At 39.8% G+C, this 19,215-nt stretch overlaps 1 protein-coding gene across 1 annotated transcript; it reads right to left on the minus strand.

Moving 5' to 3' along the window:
* Nucleotides 1-86: 86 nt before the first annotated feature.
* SLC30A5 (solute carrier family 30 member 5) lies at nt 87-18,169 on the minus strand. Its single transcript, XM_015848597.2, has 16 exons — nt 17,886-18,169; nt 17,567-17,689; nt 15,968-16,034; nt 14,921-15,006; nt 13,519-13,606; nt 11,956-12,043; nt 11,111-11,187; nt 8,681-8,851; nt 7,335-7,623; nt 6,763-6,971; nt 5,659-5,816; nt 4,921-5,050; nt 3,526-3,751; nt 1,948-2,174; nt 1,030-1,158; nt 87-543 (listed from the first exon to the last, which is right to left on the minus strand). The coding sequence occupies exons 1-16, from the start codon at nt 17,957-17,959 to the stop codon at nt 373-375; spliced, it is 2,313 nt and encodes a 770-aa protein (XP_015704083.1). The 5' UTR covers nt 17,960-18,169; the 3' UTR covers nt 87-372.
* Between the last annotated feature and the right edge of the window lie 1,046 nt (nt 18,170-19,215).

A 19,215-nucleotide genomic window follows, 5' to 3' on the forward strand; every position in this document is an offset into this window, starting at 1 on the left:
GTTTTGTAGCTCAATTTTTTCAGTTTCTCACTGCTAAAATACATCTATAGACATGTCGTTCCATACTTAAGACAGCACACGGAATATACAGATGTTCATCCACCAGTGGTAAGATTTCTGTTTAATGAACACCACACAAGGTACAGTACTTAGGATTTCCATTATTTTCACATATACAGCAAATATTATAGTCCTTATTTCCTTTACAAAAGCATCTTGATTCAATCTTAATACAGATAAAATGCTTAAAAAAAATCAAGGCTATAGTACATTTTTTTCTGTACATGTATGTGCAATATCCCCAGACAAAAAATAATACAGACATGGAATCCTACAGATTTACCATCTACCTTTTGGCTAGAACAATTTTTGTCACATTATGTAAGTCCCGTCTTTGTAATATTTCATGGATTCCAGATGTTGAGTCATTGCAAGGACATCTTGAAATCCCGTGCTGAGGCCAGACATGTGTTGAAAATAGGCTTCCTTCTCCACCTGGACAGTCAGGTTGTTTACTCCAGCATCTTTCAGAATTGCTGTCACCTGCACATAACATTAATTTTACACTTTATGAGCATATCACAATAACCTACTCAATTCTCACTCTGAAATACTGCAGATTAAAAAAAGATTTTCAGCTTTCTGTCAGAGTGAAGACTTGCATGCAATTTCTGCACATTCTCAGCACGACATATAAAGGAACAAACAACCTTTGAATGTGTTTGAGATAAAAGCACCCAAAGTTAACAGATATTATGGAGTCAGTAACAAACCCATGCTGGCATCTACATTTGCCTGTTTTGAAACATGGAACTAACCTCTTCCTCCCCTTCTCACAGCAGATATAATTCTACTATCCATGTTTCCCTCAGCTCTTTGTTTGTTTTGATAAAGTTTTGGCAAACAACACAACCAGGGCAAGTACAGCATTAGGAGCCAGCTCTAAAGCATTAAATAAAAGCTTACAGAAACATCATAACAGAGTAAGAAATAACGTGAAAAAAAAAGCTTAAAAACTTTGCACCTTACCTGCTGTACAATTCTCTGCTCCATCACATCTGACACCACTTGCACATGTATCGTACCTGCCACAACACTTGCAGAATGACACCAAAAATGAGGATCTCTGTAGGATATGACTCCATCTATTTTCTGAATCTGTGAAGAATTTACATGATTTTCATGAACACATTTTAAATTTGCACATGTACATGCACACTGATAACTAATACTCCACAGGAAAACAAAGCTGCATTTCCAGCTAAGTGACAGAGAAATAACGTAGCACCTGGAGGCCAACGTGCTATTGTCAGATACCAGATGTTACAACCCAAAGAAAACCAAGCAGAGGGCAAAATGAAAAGGGTTGACTTAAACACAACTGCAGGAGTCTCAGTAACATCTATGGACAGATCAACTTTGGCCTGCACTTTAAGTCACTTATAGGGTATCTGTCACATTGTTATTCAGGATAGGTAACTGTACAGTTACCACAGCTGTACGTTTTCCAGAAACATATTTCCATAATTCATCATTTTTAGAAATTGATCACTGCACTGGGCCTGGTAGGGACATAGCAGCCTGCATGATATTCTGTTCTGGATTCATAGCTAAAACAGTGTTGATAACATGCAGTTTTTTTGACTGCTGAACACAGGTTGTAGATTCTGGGCAGCCTGCTCTAGCTTTTACCTAGCAGCTGGCCATCCTGCCTGTGGCAAGGGAGTTGCAAGTAGGTGATCTCTGAGGTTCCTTCCAACCCCAGACATTCTATGACTCTATGGTCAAGAGTTCCTCTTTTTCCCAACCTTGATCCAACACAGCAAGTCTTCTATGGGTGCACCAGAAACTAGGAAGAGACACAGCAGGGACAGCTGACCCAGGTGGCCCAGAGAGCTGTTTTCTACAGTACAACAACATAAAAAAGACTGGGATAGAAGAACTGACCTTTTCTAAAGCAGCATGCAGATCTTTCTCTTGTTCTGGAGGTATCCTCAACAAAAGCACTTGACAGGCGTCTTTCAGTAGTGGGATAACACTGAGAAAAATCAGTGTAGCAATAAAAAGAGAGCAGAGGGGATCAGCTATCAGCCATCCAAATTGCTGAATAAATGTGGTAGACACTATAACACCCACACTGCCAAGAGTGTCTGCTAACACATGCAGAAACACACCTGAAAACAAAACATATTAAGAGATTAAGAGGAACACCGCTGCTTAAGATGAATATAGATGTTCATTAGCAACAAATTCACTTTTATGACATTGGCCTCCCTCAAGCACCTGCCTAACCTGCTGCAGAATGAATCAAAACATTCAGTTTAAGTAGTATTTAATTAGAAATCAACATTGGTAGGAAGTACACTTCAGTAATCTAGGCAGACATTTACAGATGAAGCCACATACAAACGCAGTCTTATTTAGTTCGTGGGACTTGTATAATAGGGATCAGTCCTTATTGATCTTCAACAGAATAGAAAAAGATCACTGTGAATGCACTGGGCTGCTCGTACTGACAGGTATTAATCTACCATTTGTTTTTCTACAGCCTAACTCTGCTCAAAGTTTTAAGAAGATTGTCTACATACTCTAAGAATAATTCTTTTACTGCTTTAATGGCTGGCATCATTCCCAGTGTAAACTCAGACACAGTATAGAAAAAAAATATCTCTAGTCACTTGTAAGACTAGTACTTACTGACTGCCAGGATTTAAAAGAATGCTGAACAGTGTTAGAGATGGGCAGATATTACAATATAATGCCTGAAAACAGAAGAATCATCTTAACTAATGACTGATGGAAAGTAATCTATGAAACAGAAGAAGACTCTTAGCTAAAATGCATATGCTCTGACAAGCTTACACAAAAGTTCATTCTTTTATAGACTTGTATAAGTGATGTAGTTGGTAAAGAACTGCCTTCTAACTGGTAGGGAAGAAGAGTCTCAAGAAGTAGCTGTTCTAAAATTATCTCTATACATTGCCCTTCTCAGCTTCCAATTTTAGATCTGGAAAAAAAATTCATCTTTACCACCTTATCTTCTGAATCACAAATAGAAGCATAATGCTTCATATCCCAGACTGATAGTCTGCATTTGCTCTTCTGCTTCTTTATCACTTCCCCCAGGGCTTTCACAACCAGCTGTAACATGATACCCAGAAGTATGGCATTAGCTTTACAGACAGAGACATACTACTTGCATTTTGAGATGGCCCCTGGACTTAGTAATGATAGCTTCAATTTTTGTTCAGTAAGGTTTTCGATGACTAAGGTTATTAATGTTAATAGAGACTGAAGATTAATGCTTTGCATTGATCCTTGGGTATCACCCACGTCTCAGAAAGCCATGTGAAAAAATAATTCAAGTTAAACTCACTTATGAATGAACACTTTGAGAAATAAATGTATGCAATATTCTGGAGGGAGATTTCAAGAACGATACGCAGTACTGGGGTTAAAACTTAAAAACACCAAAGTCTGCTATAGACCAGATCTGTCATTTATGATTCAACAATCCATACTTGCCTCTCATGTTGGTATTCATGCCTCCTCCTGCAGACACATGGGAATGTCCATGGCTGTGCCCATGGTCATTGTGGGAATGGCCATGCCCATGACTGTGGCTGTGTCCATGGTAAGAATGGCTGTGCTCATGTGAATGACAGCCTCCACGAGAAGCCCCATGGGAATGTGCATGGCTAAAGGCACAGATGCCAACCAGGTTTACGATCAACCCTCCAACAGAGACTGGCTGTGAGAGAGAGAGAGGTATCAGATGTCACTACATATTCCAATCCAAAATCCCACCCAGCTGCTCACACCAAAACGTAGCACCCGATACCCACACAGCATGAGAAGGTGGTAACTTAAGTTTCAAGTAGGAGATTGTTGTTTTTATTTACTTCCAGAAAGAGAAAGTGGTTTGGCTACAAACTTTGTGTTGCCCTCATTCATTGGCAGGAAAAAAAAGTATATAAATCTACTTAAAACATGCATAAGCAGCTAAAATTGTAGTTATCTGAAGATATCCACTTCCACTTTACTGGTCGTGATTTTTCTCTCCCTGCATTTTCTTCCACTCTTCTCTTTAAAAACATGTGATCTGCAATAGAGTTATTTTAGCTAATCCACTAGTTAAGCAAATACTACTCAGGGGCTACCAGGCCTTAAGTTAAGTCAGGCCTTATATCCAGCAATGCATACATCTAATTTTACCTATACAAAAATCTTTGTTAACCAAATGGCTAGAAGAGAGCACAAATTCATGTGTGGGGGGGAGAATAACACAAATGAAACCACAAGTATGATAACTGGGGGCTCAGACGGTCAGAATTCTATGATTTAAAAATTTGGTTTGAAGAAAATAAATGGTAAGAGTTTGGAAGAAAGCAACAAAAGCCTGAAAACTTGCCTAGGGCATGGAAAGTGGTGAGATACGGGCACTGTTATGTTTCATGAGTACTTGTGCCATAGCATAAGTATGGTAGATAGTGATTGTATCATCACTATCACATTACAAATCCTGACTAACTTTTGACATTTCTGAGAGAAAAACACAAAAGCTTTTTTGCAGTGACTGACACTGGTATACACAAAGCAGAGCCAAGTTTAGTCTTGTACAGATTACTTTCTCAGTTTCTATTTTTTGCTGTTGTTGACGGCCATTTAAAAAGATCAGAGTTTTAACATCTTTGAAAAAAATTAAAAACAACGTTAATAATTAAGTTACATTAAATCCTATATATTTCCATGTTTAAAATTACACGCAATTTGGATTATAAGATTGTAATTATCCCCTGAAGGGCCAAGACACAGTTTAGATCTCTTGAGCATGCAACTATAGTCTCTTTTCTTTTCGAAGATCAAAATAAACAAACAGTTAACTGCAAAACAGTATTCATATGTAACAATAAAACTTACAGTTAGCATATTTGTGTCAATGTCTGGAGGGTCTACCAATCTGGCCACCGATTCCATGAAAACAAAGAAAGCAATTACCATCAAAAAGAGGCCATTAATAAAACCGGAGAGAATCTCTACACGTCCATACCTGAAAGACAGTATCAGAACTTTTGAAAGCAATGAACATGTATCCTGTACAAATTTCAAAGTTATAATGTATTAAACTTTAACATATTTAATATACATTTGATATATTTTTTCTTCCTTGGTCCTGTGAAATCATAGCTTAATGTCTGGGCTATTTATTTTTGACTTGCAACTGTCCATAGATCAATAGCACCAAGTTTTACTAACACTAATATTTTTTAAAGTATACTATACATGTAGGGCTTCAGGCTCAGTAACTTTTAATTACATTAGTGCACATGAAATCCCCACATGAACACTGACCTTCAATGTGTTGTTAGAACATATACACATACACTGTACATATATACAGAGAGAATGTTTCTATATAATATTTACAGTGAAAGTTTTATTTGTAGAGACTAATGCTAATCAAATCTTATACAGTTTTTAGCTGTGGTAACAGTGGAATGACATGAACACGAATGGAATAGAGACAAGACACAGCAAAAGAACCAAAGAAGCATGCACAATTAAAAACATCCAGAACATATCTTTACAGTGAGACATTTTGAAAAAAAACAAGTAGAATAATTTTTGGGTATTCTTAAATGGATTTAATATACATACCCATAGGAAAATATACGAGTTGCTTTCCATCTTGTCATCAGAGCTGCAAAAAGCCCCATCACTAATGCAGAACAATCAAAAAGCATGTGAAATCCATCAGATATAAGACCAAGGCTATTGGTCCAGACTCCATAAAAAAGCTCCACAAAAGTGAAAGCCTGAAATGAAAAGGAATTTAAGTTTTTCCTGGAAGATTAAATTGTAATTTAAAGTCTTGGCAATTGGCAGGAGAATCTCTTTGTGGTATGTTTCCTAGTTAAGTATCTAAAAAAGGTAGTTGTTCTTCATGTCAGTCTAGCCAAAGCACATTATGTAAAGAATAAAGTATCAGTATCTGAGTGGCTGAAATAAGTAACCATTTACATATTCTAGTAATTGGCCAAATTAATTGCTACCAGTTCTAAAGATTCCAGAACAGAAGAATTAAAAAACAAACACCTTCTCTGACTAGCAGACTGTTTCAGTATTGGAAGTTAGTGTGCAGAAGGATATACTTCTCATTTATTATTCCCCATTAACTGGTCTGCCTGCATACTTCTCTCATCTTTCAAATTCCGTAATGCAATTCCTTAAAAGTTTAAATGGATACTTCATTTTTTACCGCCTATTCTCTTGCATAACTGGCAGAGATCTTTGCAAATTTTATCAGTCTTGCTTACTGACCAGCCCCTCCTTCTTCAAGATAAGGGAGCTAGAAATAAAAATTGCTAAAAACTGTCCAGTGCAAAATTACATTACTTAATCCCACTCTTATTATTTTGCCATCCTTGGGTACAAAGGCCTCATTAGTTCCATCTAATCTGCTGGTAACATTTACATACTTCAGTATTGAGCAGAACCCTATTACTCTTACACACACTTACTTGCTAGTAAACTAGTTACACACAGAATCAGTGCTCCGCTGTGATAACAAATCAGTGTAACTATCCACTGACTGTAAGGATAGCGTAAGAATCTCCTATTTTAAGACTCTATCTAATGAAACTACAGTAACAAGGGGCCCTTAAAAACAAAGCAACAACTAATCAATCAGTCACAGGAATCATTCAAGGAATAACTCTTCATACTGTATAACTGATTTGAAAAAAGCACAAGCAGACTTACCAGATTTAGGCACAAGAAATAGAAGATCTGCCTAGAATCATACTCCTCAAGAATCTGTTTCAATGACTCCTTAATAAAACGGGGCAACGACTGAGAACTCTGCTGTATTGCATCACCCATGAAGTTATACAGAGGAGTGCCTTCAGGAGAATAGCCAATAAGGGTGCCCTTTTGCCCCTTCCTGGAGGGGGAGGACAGGATATTGGCTGCTGCAAGGAAAGCATTAAAGTTTTCATTTTTATAAACTAGAAGCTTATAAACAATTTGTTGCATCATAGTCATAAATAACATGAAATTTTAAGGTAGTAAACTGATTGTCAACTTCATCTTAAGGCTCACCATTACATTTCATTACTAAGTAAGATTAGATTCATTACTTCCTCGCAGACACACTGCATTGTTTTTCTGTTTGTTTTTTTTCTACAGTAAGAGGGTGCAAAGTTGCACGCTCTTTTTATCCAAAAGAATCCACACAAACTCATTCAAAAGCATTTTGTGTACTGCTATCTTCTCAGGGGCTTCCAAGTAACACGGATAACAAGGTTTTTTAAAAGAGAAATATGAATACGTACATAAAATGAAGAAAACAGCACTCACTACCACTCCTCCAGAAAGTACGTGTTCTGTGCTCTCATGGTGTGCTGGTCTGTTCATAGCTCGAAGCTGGTCTGTTATTGGATGTGTCCAAAAGTTACCAAAAAGCAGTGCACTAATGAATATAAGAAAGGATCCGTATCGAGCACATTTAGAAGATTCCATCTTGACAGAGCATATGGACTCCACATAGAAATCCAAAATCACAACAAAAAAGATGACTGTTATAAAAGGCATGATGAGAGAAGACCAAGACTCCACTTTGCTCTGCAACAACAGAAAAAAACAAAACGGCACATTTCAACCAGGATTGTTTACCATTATACCACTTTCTGCCAATCCACCTCCATTAAAAATCCTTTCAACAATCCATCAGTACTTTTGTATCTCAAATTGATCACATAAACCATAAAACCAAAAACCAGATAAAACATTCAAGCTATCGAAACATAAATGCAAGTAATAAGCATTCCTGTATTTTATTTGAAGTTTTCATATGCCTGAAAACAATGCTGTACAAAATGCTGTGTTTGCACCATTGTATTAACCCTAATTAGGAGGACATAATGAACATATCTTTTAAATTACAATCTATTCTACTGGGTGGGGGTGTGGGGAGGGGAGAGGAGAAAGCAATGCATTTAAAGTAATTATTACTTGCATAACTTTAGTGAAAGAACCCAGGACATATCTGAAGCTAGATACATAAAATGTTATCACATAAAAGAGGAAATAAAGTTCAACATCTTTATCACTCTTCAACATCTTTATCAGTGACATAGGCAATGGAATTGAGCATACTCTCAGCAGGTCTGCAGGCAACACCAAGCTGAGTCATGCAGTTGATGGACTGGAGGGAAGGGAAGCCATCCAGAGGGACCTGGACAGGCTGGAGAAGTTGGCCCATGAAAACCTAATGAGGTTCAACAAGTCCAAGTGCAGAGTGTTGCACTTGGGCTGGGAAAATCCCGGTATTTATACAGACTGGGGGAAGATCCCCTTGAGAGCAGCCCTGTGGAGAAGGGCTGGATGTGGCTCTGGGCAGCCTGGTCTGGTGGTTGGCGACCCTGCACATAGCCAGGTAGCCGGGGGGGCTGAAACTAGATGATCATTGTGGTCCTTTTCAACCCAGGTAATTCTATGTTCCTATGAAGATATCACACACATTACATTAAAACACAGAGGAACCCTTTCATACAGAGCTCTCGAGGACAACTTTGGTAGTTGTAAATCTTTCATTTAAAACATTCTGAGTTGTATTTCAAAAGAAAAAGAATTACAAAAAAATGATCTATTTTTTTCTAACATGTGCTTCTTATCTTACCTCTGTTGTCAGAGAGAGGACAATGACCCACGGGCACAACAGAAGAACAGAAACAAGTTGAGATAAAGCTTGAAGACGTTTGGCTCCACCAACATCAACAGAAAGCTTTCGAGAAGCCATGTGAAAGCCAACCTTACAGCACAGAGCCAGTACCAGAAGCAGTACTCCTCCCTGGAAACAAAGAGAGATCCTGTCAAAACTTCTCATGAGACTAATACATCACTCCAAACAGAGTCATTTGCTTTCCTTGTGAACAGAAAACAGAGACAGCATATTTCATCTAATTTATGGATCTCCAACCTTTTGGCTTGCCTGTGTCACACTGAGTGAAGAGGAACTGTCTTGGGCTGCATGCAAAACATGTAGGCTGTTACAAAAGTAATGCCTCCTGTTTATTTCTATGGAAACTATAACAGACACAGAGAGAACAATAACACTATTTGTTAGAGCAAATTTTCAACTATAAAACACCATTTTCCAACACAGTCACCATTATTAGCTATGTGTTTTCACCACTGATGAACTAAAGCCTACATGTTGCACTTGTAAAAGTCTGTACCAGTGGAGGTAATCCACTGTTGCTGCTGCCACTGCTGAAATGCATCACCCTCTGCATCACTGTGCTGACATCCACTATTTGGTCTCCATAAATGTTTAGCAAGCATCAGTGTCAATAGGTGCCATTTTTTCCACGTGAAGGAATTCAATGACACAGCTTTGTTTCATGTGCATGTGTCTGATGTCATTTTGTCAAACTGCTCTTCAGCTGCCATTTGTCACACGGCAATAAAATGCAGTGGAATACTGATGGGAAAGTTCACCTTCCACTGCCATACCACCAGCACCTGCCACTGGTGTTGTGGGCCAAAATAATAATGTGGGAGGCATTACTTTCAGACCAGCCCTTGTAAAATGAATCATATAGTTAATATATGTAAGTAACAAGATTTATTTCAGTCTTCTATCTTTTTTGTTAAAGAGTGAGCAACAAAATCAAAAGTAGTGGAGGATATTAATTGTTTTTGTGCAAATAACGCACTATGCTGGTTTGATGGCAGCAGCTGCAATTCTTAGTAAGGTCTCCAGGTGTTCATCAGAGATTTTACTCTTCCTGTACTTCATCCTTGGCAAGAGCAGTTCACAAATGTGCATGCTGCCAAAAAGTGATGAATGAGGTGTGACTGGTTAGGGAAGGAAAGTCTCTCTTTGCTAAGAGAAGGCTTATAAAAGTCTAGTAAAGAGACATGACCAGATTTTTGAGTCCAATATCCAATTGCAACTCTATATACCCCATGTGAAAATTCACAGGTAATGCATTTATGTCAACTGAAAATGGAGTTGTAAATATACAAAAAACAGGTTGTTTTTCAGCAATCTTGATATCTATTCTCAATCAAAATGGAGAACAAGGATACCTATATTTTGCTGTTCATGGGGCTGTGTTTAGTCAGTGTATCACAAGGCATATTTGTCTGGGCTGTACATTACTTGTGGGCTGTTGGTTGGACAGGCTTGCTCTAACTGTTATTCTAGTTATAGCAATAATGCAGCATATATGATTATACCTTAGAAGAATTCACAACATCTTCCATTATAAGAAAAAAAATATTGAAAGCACACGGTCTCAAAGGAGTCGTGTCACTTTGGCTTTGTTCTAATACTTTCACATTTTCATTCACTTAATTGCATTGTAAATTATTTCTTCACAGTATTTCAGTACTCTTATATTAACAAATCAGATACTCCACACACAACATCTTTCCTAGATCATACTTGATTTTTGCAGTTAAGCAGTCTCCCAAACATCGAAGTTATTCTGACATTAAAACTTTCTCAGCTGTTCTAGATTTTTCTCATCTATTTTACTGATCAATACACCAAACTCAGTAACAAGACTAAGCTAATAGTACAACTCAATCCATCTAGCCAAACCTGTAACACTAAAACTCTAATTTACAGTTCCCACCCATTACAATGGGACAACATAATAAGAAGTATCCAAACATGCATCTTCAAATTCAAGTGCCTAAAGGAGAACACTGGGAAAAGACAAAGCAGAAACAAAACACAGACTGGAAAAGTGAGTATGAAATATCTTGTATGCAATGCATTACAAAATCCAAAGCACTGATCAAACGCAGTGCTTCATGATAATTTTAACAGGACTTTTCAACGTATGTGTTAGGGAAAGTTCAGCTATACGAGTATATTGTAGGGACTGGTTTTACATTCTCATTCACTATCTGAGTGGGCTCAGATGAAACCAATCTTGCCCTTAGTCAAGATGCAAAATTTACAGGGCTGATTTAGTTCTGATTTGCAACTGCAGCATTGATCTTTCTTTTTTGATTTCAAATTCTGAGCTCCAGAAATTTTTACCTACAAAACTCAAGCACATATAAACGTACTAAAACATGATAAGTTATTTACCTTGTGATCTGCAACACCCAGGAAAGCAATGACAGTATACAGAACATGCGTAAGAGCACTGTCGTGATGTCCCTCAGCTAAATAAAATTAAGGAAGAGTTTCATTTGGTCATTATTTTTTTTTAATGTGAAAGACAGATAGAGGTTTTTACCATTTCTCAAAAAAGTTTACTTTCACCTTGCTATCATTTATATGATTGTGTTGTTACTTCCTATCCTTACAAACATACTCATTTTCCAGCACACTTTACTATGATGCGAAGACTTGCTGGAAACTTACATTAAAATCATTCCCAGTCTACTCTGTGGCTTTGGAAGCATGTTAGTAAGCTTCTACATGCAGTCTAAACTTCACCATTTCTGGAATGACTGCAGGCTACTTCACATCATTTTTCAGCTAGAAATGGTGCTAACATTTCTACTGCATTTACAAACCATAAAAACGACTTTTCTGGTTATACAAGAGACTGCCAGCTAGGCTGCCAACCATATGCTGCACACAGTTGGGCTACAGCCATTATGTACACGATTTCCAAAAAACGAAAGCTAATCTGAAAGGTATATAACAATCTACAGTGGTCTGATATGTGCATGTGGGAAGGTGGCCATCAGTTACTACTGAATTTAGAGCACAGGTACAGATTTTATCAACAAAGCAAGCAATGGCATTAATTTGACAACGAATACCAGCATCTATATGAAAAGTAAAATCCTATGCTACAATATTCTCATAAACTAAGATATCTATCAAGAAAGATATAAATACTTGCAATATAAGTTCATTCAACTTAATCTATTCTCCCTACTCCATTAGTAATGAACACTTGCACTAAGCAAGAAGGATACGATGTTCTGCTATTTTAGCCATGAGGTCATCATTATCAAAAAGCAGTAAGCAGATGACAGCGATGATGAAAAATGCAGCACCTCTCGTCTGGAGAAAAAGAGAATAACACATTACAACATCCTGCGACAGTTTGACTTCAAAAATTCCAAGAGATTCCTCCTCCCACCCCCAAGCAAATACTGATGATTAAATACTTTGTATTATCATGGAGTCATAAACAAGATCTACTGGACAGACTGTAGAACTTTGTCTTATGAGAAGCAAAAGCTACACACACGCATGAAGGCTCTAAGAAAGCAGAGCTCTGCAAGTGCTTATATGAGGCTGGGACAAAAGTAATCATGAACTTCTTTACTGCAAGAGTGATGGAGCACTGGAACAGGCTGCCCAGGGGGGCTGTGGAGCCTCCTTCTCTAAAGAGATGTTCCAGGCACATCTGAAAAACTACATGTGCAACCTACTGTAGGGAACCTGCTTTAGTGGGGGGTTGGACTTGATGATCTCTGGAGGTCCATTCCAATACCTACAGTTCTGTGATTAAAAAAAATAAATAAATTCCCAGCTACCAGAGCTTTTGCTACCCAGATTTTGAAAACCGTATTTTTAGTATCCATCACCTTGACAAAACCCTGAGATTTACAGTTAAAAACTGTTATTACAATTCATCCTCTGAAGTCAAACACAGCTACATCACACTGCTGTCTTGGAAAATCAAGTGACTTCCTTTTACCACCGTTCACTCCATAAAGCTGAAACATTTAAAGGATGAGGTTATCAATCCCTTGTTTCTGACTTCTTAGACACACACCTTAACAACTAGGGGTAAGCTAAGATCTGAAGCTCTAAATTTACTGCTAGAGTCAATGGTTAGAAAAAATATTTTCTCCTAGATGAACAGCTTCATGCTGAATGTCCTACCACTGTTTTTGAATTCAGGTGGTCAAGGCTGATAGGTGTCGGGACCAGCTCACTCCACTTAGGGTTGGGCACAATTACAGAATACACTGTGAAACTGCATGCGATGGAACTCAGACAAAGATCTTTGATTAAGGGAAACGCAAGGCCAAAAACTCAATACACAGGTTCATACAGAAACAAAAGCACTCCAAACTTACTGTCAGACAAATAAATCATATGAAAAGCTGCAGACATTGAATAGATCAGGTAAGGATCTAAGAGCTGTGTTGATGGCTTCAGTGCCCAAAGGCCAGGAATACTAAACACATAAATGTCCTTGACATTTATTGGGGTTCCCTGAACCCCAAATCCCTTTACAGAGAAGGCTGCATTCTCAACATTTTTTTACACACCCCAAAAGTTCTCAGACAGCTCTCATGGATCTCAAGAAGCTTCACCCACTGCTTCCCCCTGGGCATCGTATCTCTTACTTCAGGCAGTATACTTAAAATTTCACCACTAACTAAATATTAAAAAAAAACAACAACCCACACAGTTACAATGAAAACAGGCCTAGAACTCTATGTTCTGGGTAAAGTGATAATTTTATTTATAGCATTTAAGTATTTTTTACATCTGGCAAAAAAGTCATCACGTTTAAATACCTTTGCTGGTCCTCCACCTGAGCTTGTGAATAAGACACTAAGGAGTGACAGCACAACCACATCACTGTGTTCAAACAGCAACAGTGTTCTATGGGAAAAAAAAAAAAAAATGTTAAATAAACATTTCCATTTAGGACGAGTTCACTTCATAAGCATGATATACTTGAAACTTAAATTTCAATAGCAAAGGTGAGAGATTTATCCTGCTACTTCAACAGCAAGCTTAAACAGTCCAAAAGCTGCATATCTATTTGTCTTCACCAGCAAAGTGACAACTAGATACATCACATAACAACTTCCAGAGTCAGGTAACAGATTAAATTTGTCATTTATACATTGTATCATCATTTCCTTTGAGTAGTACAAGAAGATACTCACTTGCTCAGGATGGGAATATTACTCCCTTTACAACATGTCCTCCCAAACTAAGTTTCTGGCTCCCTGAAAAAGAAGTCCTGTTCTGTTGTGTGACATCCTGTTTACTGAAATGTTGATCATTTGATAGCCAATGCAAGCTCAGAACCTCTTTACTTCTGACTGGCACACTACCTCCTTCAGGTAGCAAAGGCTGACCAACAAGCCTCAACAGCCTTCCAGGGCAGAACACAATAAAGCAATCAGGGTGAAATCTACCAATGTTCTCTGCTGCTTTTTGCTCACAATACAACCTACTAGGGACCATGCTACTGGTTCTTCTAAGGAAGACACAGCAATCAGAAATCCATCACAGTATTTCTTAAAGAAATCCTATTTTTTAAGGCACGCTTTCTGACGTTTACACAGTAAAGCTTCAAATTATAAAATTTAAAACTTTAAGCTTTAAATTCCCTCTATGTAAAGGTGTTTTTTGAAGTTGTTAATCTTTGTTTTTGTCATTCTTTTATTGCTACCTACTCCTACATGCTAACAAACAGCACAAGTGATTTTATTTGGAAGACGGACACTAATGCTACCCCAGTTCCAATAAAGCAGGGGCACAGAATGAGACCAAAACACTGCCCTGAAACAAATGGGGAAAGGAATTCTAGTCAACCAGCAGAGTAATACAAACTACTGTAATTAGCTGTCAAGCTGTGGATTTCAGTTCTATACAATAATGAGTTTACTACTAACATAACAATGAAAACAACAGTCAGTGTTCCTTCTGTATCAGTCACACCAGAAGTTTCAGCACTATCAAGAATTTCAATGGCATTTTTCCATAAAGGAAATGAAAAGATCTACAGAAAACTGTCAGTGTTTTTTCCCAAGTAACACGGACTGAGAGGAAAAAGTATAAAGGTACATCTAAAGTTTCAAAAAATAAGCCAGGGTCTGACAGATACAAGTGAAAAACAAAGGCAAAGATCACAGAAATGAGTTCAAAAAGACAAAACATTATTTACAGTGAATACGTGTTTACCTCAGTGGTCCACAAAGAGTTAGGCCAAAAAACCATAAGAGTGAAATGATACATCCCACAACAGCATGCTTAAAAATTTTGATCCACTACAAAAGAAAGGAAATTTATTATTATTTTCTCCAGAGTTTCAGAAGAAACAACTCAACATTAACATTCCTTTAGCACAACAGCTGTAGAAATGGACCAGAAAACATACGCTCTGCAAGTTCTGCAAAATTTAGAGTACAACTAATTTCTTCTTGCCTACTTTGTCAGTTTTCTTTGTTGTTGTTGTTCTGCACATATTATGAACCAGATTTATTGATTTTTTTTTTTTTTTTTTTTGACTGAGCACTGGAATCTCTGATATAATCTTCAAGGGAATTCTTTAAAAACCCTTTTACATTGATGCTGAAAATATGCAAGTCTATTTACAAAACAGCATTTTGACAGGTTATCTACTGTGCACAATAAACACATTTAGCACCAGATAAAATATCCCAGGTAAGAGATTAATTCTACAAATATTCACTGATGCATTAAATTCCTGTGAATACATAACCAGTGGAAAAAAGTTATTTTTTACAAATTAGAAAGTTGCAAATTGAGCACTGCTGTGAATTCTTGGGGTACTGGGAACCCAGCATAGCTCAGAGCAGCTAGACTGGCTTCCCATTCCAACATATGCATCATGCAAAGAGCACTCATGGGGCAGGGGCACACAGCTGGAGCGCTTTTGACTCCAGCCATCTGGAAATTGCTGTTTGGAACTGCTGAAGGCAGCTGTGTAAACTGAGCTATTTTCACCAAGTCCACCAAACAGATGCCTGCCATAGAGCTGAAGATCAGACTTTTCACCATACCTTCTGCAGGAGCTGACAAAATGCCGAACACACGCACTGTGTTTTACAGTGCAGTAGATGCTAAGTCAGTTAAACACTTCTAGAAATTGCAATGACATCAGCCAAGTGGAGCAACCTTTGTTCCTCCTTCTGGGTGACTTCTGTTAACAGCCACGTTGTCAAGAATATCTAAAAAGACGTAAGTTATTACTGCACTTCAACTCACCTGACGCTTTGTTACCACTTTTCCAGAAGAAAATGGTTTTTGAAACAAAACCATAAAAAATGCAGACCTGTTAAAAGGAGAAAGTTTTCTCTATTAATATATTAGCAGTCAGCTTTTTATTCAGATCACCGCTAAGTAACTAGGTGTCTCCTCACACCAGGGCTACTTTACAAGTTTCCTGTATGTTCTTCACTACGTCACATTTGCTTATCGCATTTTCCCCAATGCATTATTTATCTCAGATACTAGTAAAAACTTGATGATAAGTAGACTCTGGTTCCAGTCAATTTTACATATAAATTTTTCAGAGAACAGCCAGAGACAATATCTTGACAAAGCCCTGAGCTGGAAGTGAGCCACAAGGGTCATCAAATCCACATTTGATCACCTGAAATTCAAGCCCTATGTCGGATAATACTATCCACACATTCTCCAGCCTCTCAGGGCTGTGACCACTGCCCTGCGCAGCCTGTTTTAGTGCCCAACTAACTTGCAATGAGCCTTTTCCTAATCCCCAGCTGCCCCTCCCCTGTCACAGCTCCATGCGGTTCCCTCAGGCCATGTTGCTGTCACGCTGAGCTGTTGCTGTCACACAGAGCAGAGGTCAGCGTTGCCCTCCACTCCCTGTGAGGAGCTGCAGCCACCATCAGGCCTCCCCTCAGCTCCGCTGCTCTGCACTGAGCACACACAGGGGCCTCAGCCGCTCCTCTAGTCCATTTGTGGCATCCAAAACTGCATGCTGTGCTGGGGGTGAGGCAACACTAGTGCAGTGCAAAGTCAGACAGTCCCTCCCCTTAACCTGCTGTCAATGCTGTGTTTGATGAAGTCCACCTGTCGTTTACAAGAATTGAAATAACTGATCTCAGAGAAGTTTTTAGTAGAAATTTTACTAGAATATTACTAACAGATCTTCTGTTAACAAGATACATGCCCAAAGGCCTCCTTACATATGGAATGCTGAACACAAAGTTGTGTTAGAGATCAATGTTTCTTCCTCAATTGTGACCAAGAGTAAATGATGGAGAAAAAAAGGTGACAGTTTGGGAACACTCCAGCAAGAAGCCCAGAAACTTAAATAAATTGAAATAAAAGGGAAAAATGAGGTTCCAAACTCTCCAGTGCTGCCAAGTTTATTATAGAAATGCTCTTCCATATCATATCAGCTGAACATAAAGCAAGACCATGCAGAGTGCATCCTAACAAAGGTGGATTCTGTATACTTGCCATCAGTTTCTACACTCCAGTTCTCAGGCAAGAATATCAGTTGAAACTTGCAAGAATTACAAGAACACAGGTTTGCACAAAAAGTCTCCCACACCTTAAGAAAATTCAGGCACATGTGAGTTTCCTACACTCAGTTCCGACACAGCACCACTAGTTACCAAGTAGCAAACATTCTGCAATTTCTGAAATCACTCTGAGCACATTAGGAAAACACTGCTACAATCACAGAGTTTCCTGGATCCACTGCAGTGTCTTTTGCTTTGTGACTGATCTACAGCAATACAGCGGAGGGCATCATCTTGACACCAACACATAATTCTGCGGCCAAAGCGTGCAGTGCTGCAGCAGACAAAGCTTCACCTGTGGCGCACTCACCCCAGCTTCACTATGAAAATAAACTGCACCAGATGGACTGCTTTCAGAAGATCGTAGGATTCAAACAGGCCCACCGCTTTCAGAAACTTGGCGAAGCACAGCAGCACGATATACCGAGTTAACCTGTAAAAGCACAGCACATCTGCATTTGGGGCACCGCTTCCCTCACTCACTCATCACCCTCGGTTCCCACCACCAAGGACGAGGCCTGACAAGGCGCCGCCCGCTCTCCCCAGCGGCAGCAGGGATCAGCAGGGATGGAGGCAGCGGGGCGCACCGCAGTCCTCTCACCCAGCGCAGCGCTCGCCCCAATCATTACCGAGAGCTGGGCACATCCACGGGCCCCAGCACGCCGCCGCCGGCCAGGGCCTGGCTGCTGTACTTCTCCTCCATGCCGCGGAGAGGGAAGGAGCGCAAGGGATGAGGCCCGTGGCCGGGCGAGCGCTCAGGGGCGGCGGCCTCCCCGGCCCCACAGAGCCCTCATCCTCAGCGGGAGCCAAGGCAGGCCCGAGGCAGGCCGCGCTCCACAAGCACGCACAGGGCGCAGGCGTCGCGGCGGAACGGGCGGCCACGTCCGCAGCCCAGGGAACCGCTCACTGCTGCGAGCTGGGGGAGAGCGGGAGACGGTGTAAAGGACGAGGAGCGGAGAGACGGCAAAATTCTCCCCCGCTCCGCGCCCGGACAATGGCACCGCCCGGCAGCGCGTCACCGCCGCTCGCCGCACCCCGATATCGCCGCCAGGTGGCGCGTTGCCGCCCGCCCTGAGGGGGAACGGGTGAGGTGATGGTGGTGCTCCGGTTGTGGGATCAGCTGGGCGGGAGGATGAGGTGTTCTGAGCCGGATTGCTGAAGGAAGGAGGGTTTCCCGAAGGAAGGAGGGTTTCCCGAAGGAAGGAAGGTTTCTCGAAGGAAGGAGGGTTTCTCGAGCTAACGCGCTTTTTAGGTGTGGAAATGCTCCTACACCAGTGGCAGCAGTATGGGAAAGAATCAGGAGGAGTTGGAAGCCACGGCACAATTAAAAAACTGACCTGATTGCTATCAAGGAAACTGTCACGGAGTTATCTAGATCGATCTATGTCTGTGACAGGGGGCAGTAAGCCCGTGGGCCCCTTCACTTCCCTTAAAAAAAATGGGAAGGGGAAAGGGGGAGGGAGATGGGAGCTGGACTCAAGGAAACAAACAGAGCAGCAGAAGTGATCTAAGGAGGAAAACTTATTTTACTGTGATATCAGAATGCAAGATGACACAATATAATACAATCTAATTGAGATTGAGGCTAATAAATAAAATAAGAGAGAATGTTTCTGAAACTGAAAGGCCTACTTGAATGAAAGCGTGCATCTTGGAAACACACCTATATCCACTGCCAGCCTGTGAGAGAGAACAATCCGTTGACTTCTGTGACATATCTTCCTTCTCTGACCATGAGGTCCCCTGGGATATGTAGTTCTTCTCTTTTGAGAAGCAGGTATCTGAAAAGTTGTCAATCCATGGAACTGGAGTATTATTAACTCTATAATTACGCATACTGTACGTGGTGTTATGATGTGGACTACCAACAGCAAAATTACAAAACCGTAACAGAAACATGGAATGAATTGCACAACTGGAGCATAGTGATCAAGGGATACAAGCTTTTTTAGGAGAAAT

Source organism: Coturnix japonica, chromosome Z (assembly GCF_001577835.2).
Source record: "Coturnix japonica isolate 7356 chromosome Z, Coturnix japonica 2.1, whole genome shotgun sequence".
NCBI lineage: Eukaryota > Metazoa > Chordata > Aves > Galliformes > Phasianidae > Coturnix > Coturnix japonica.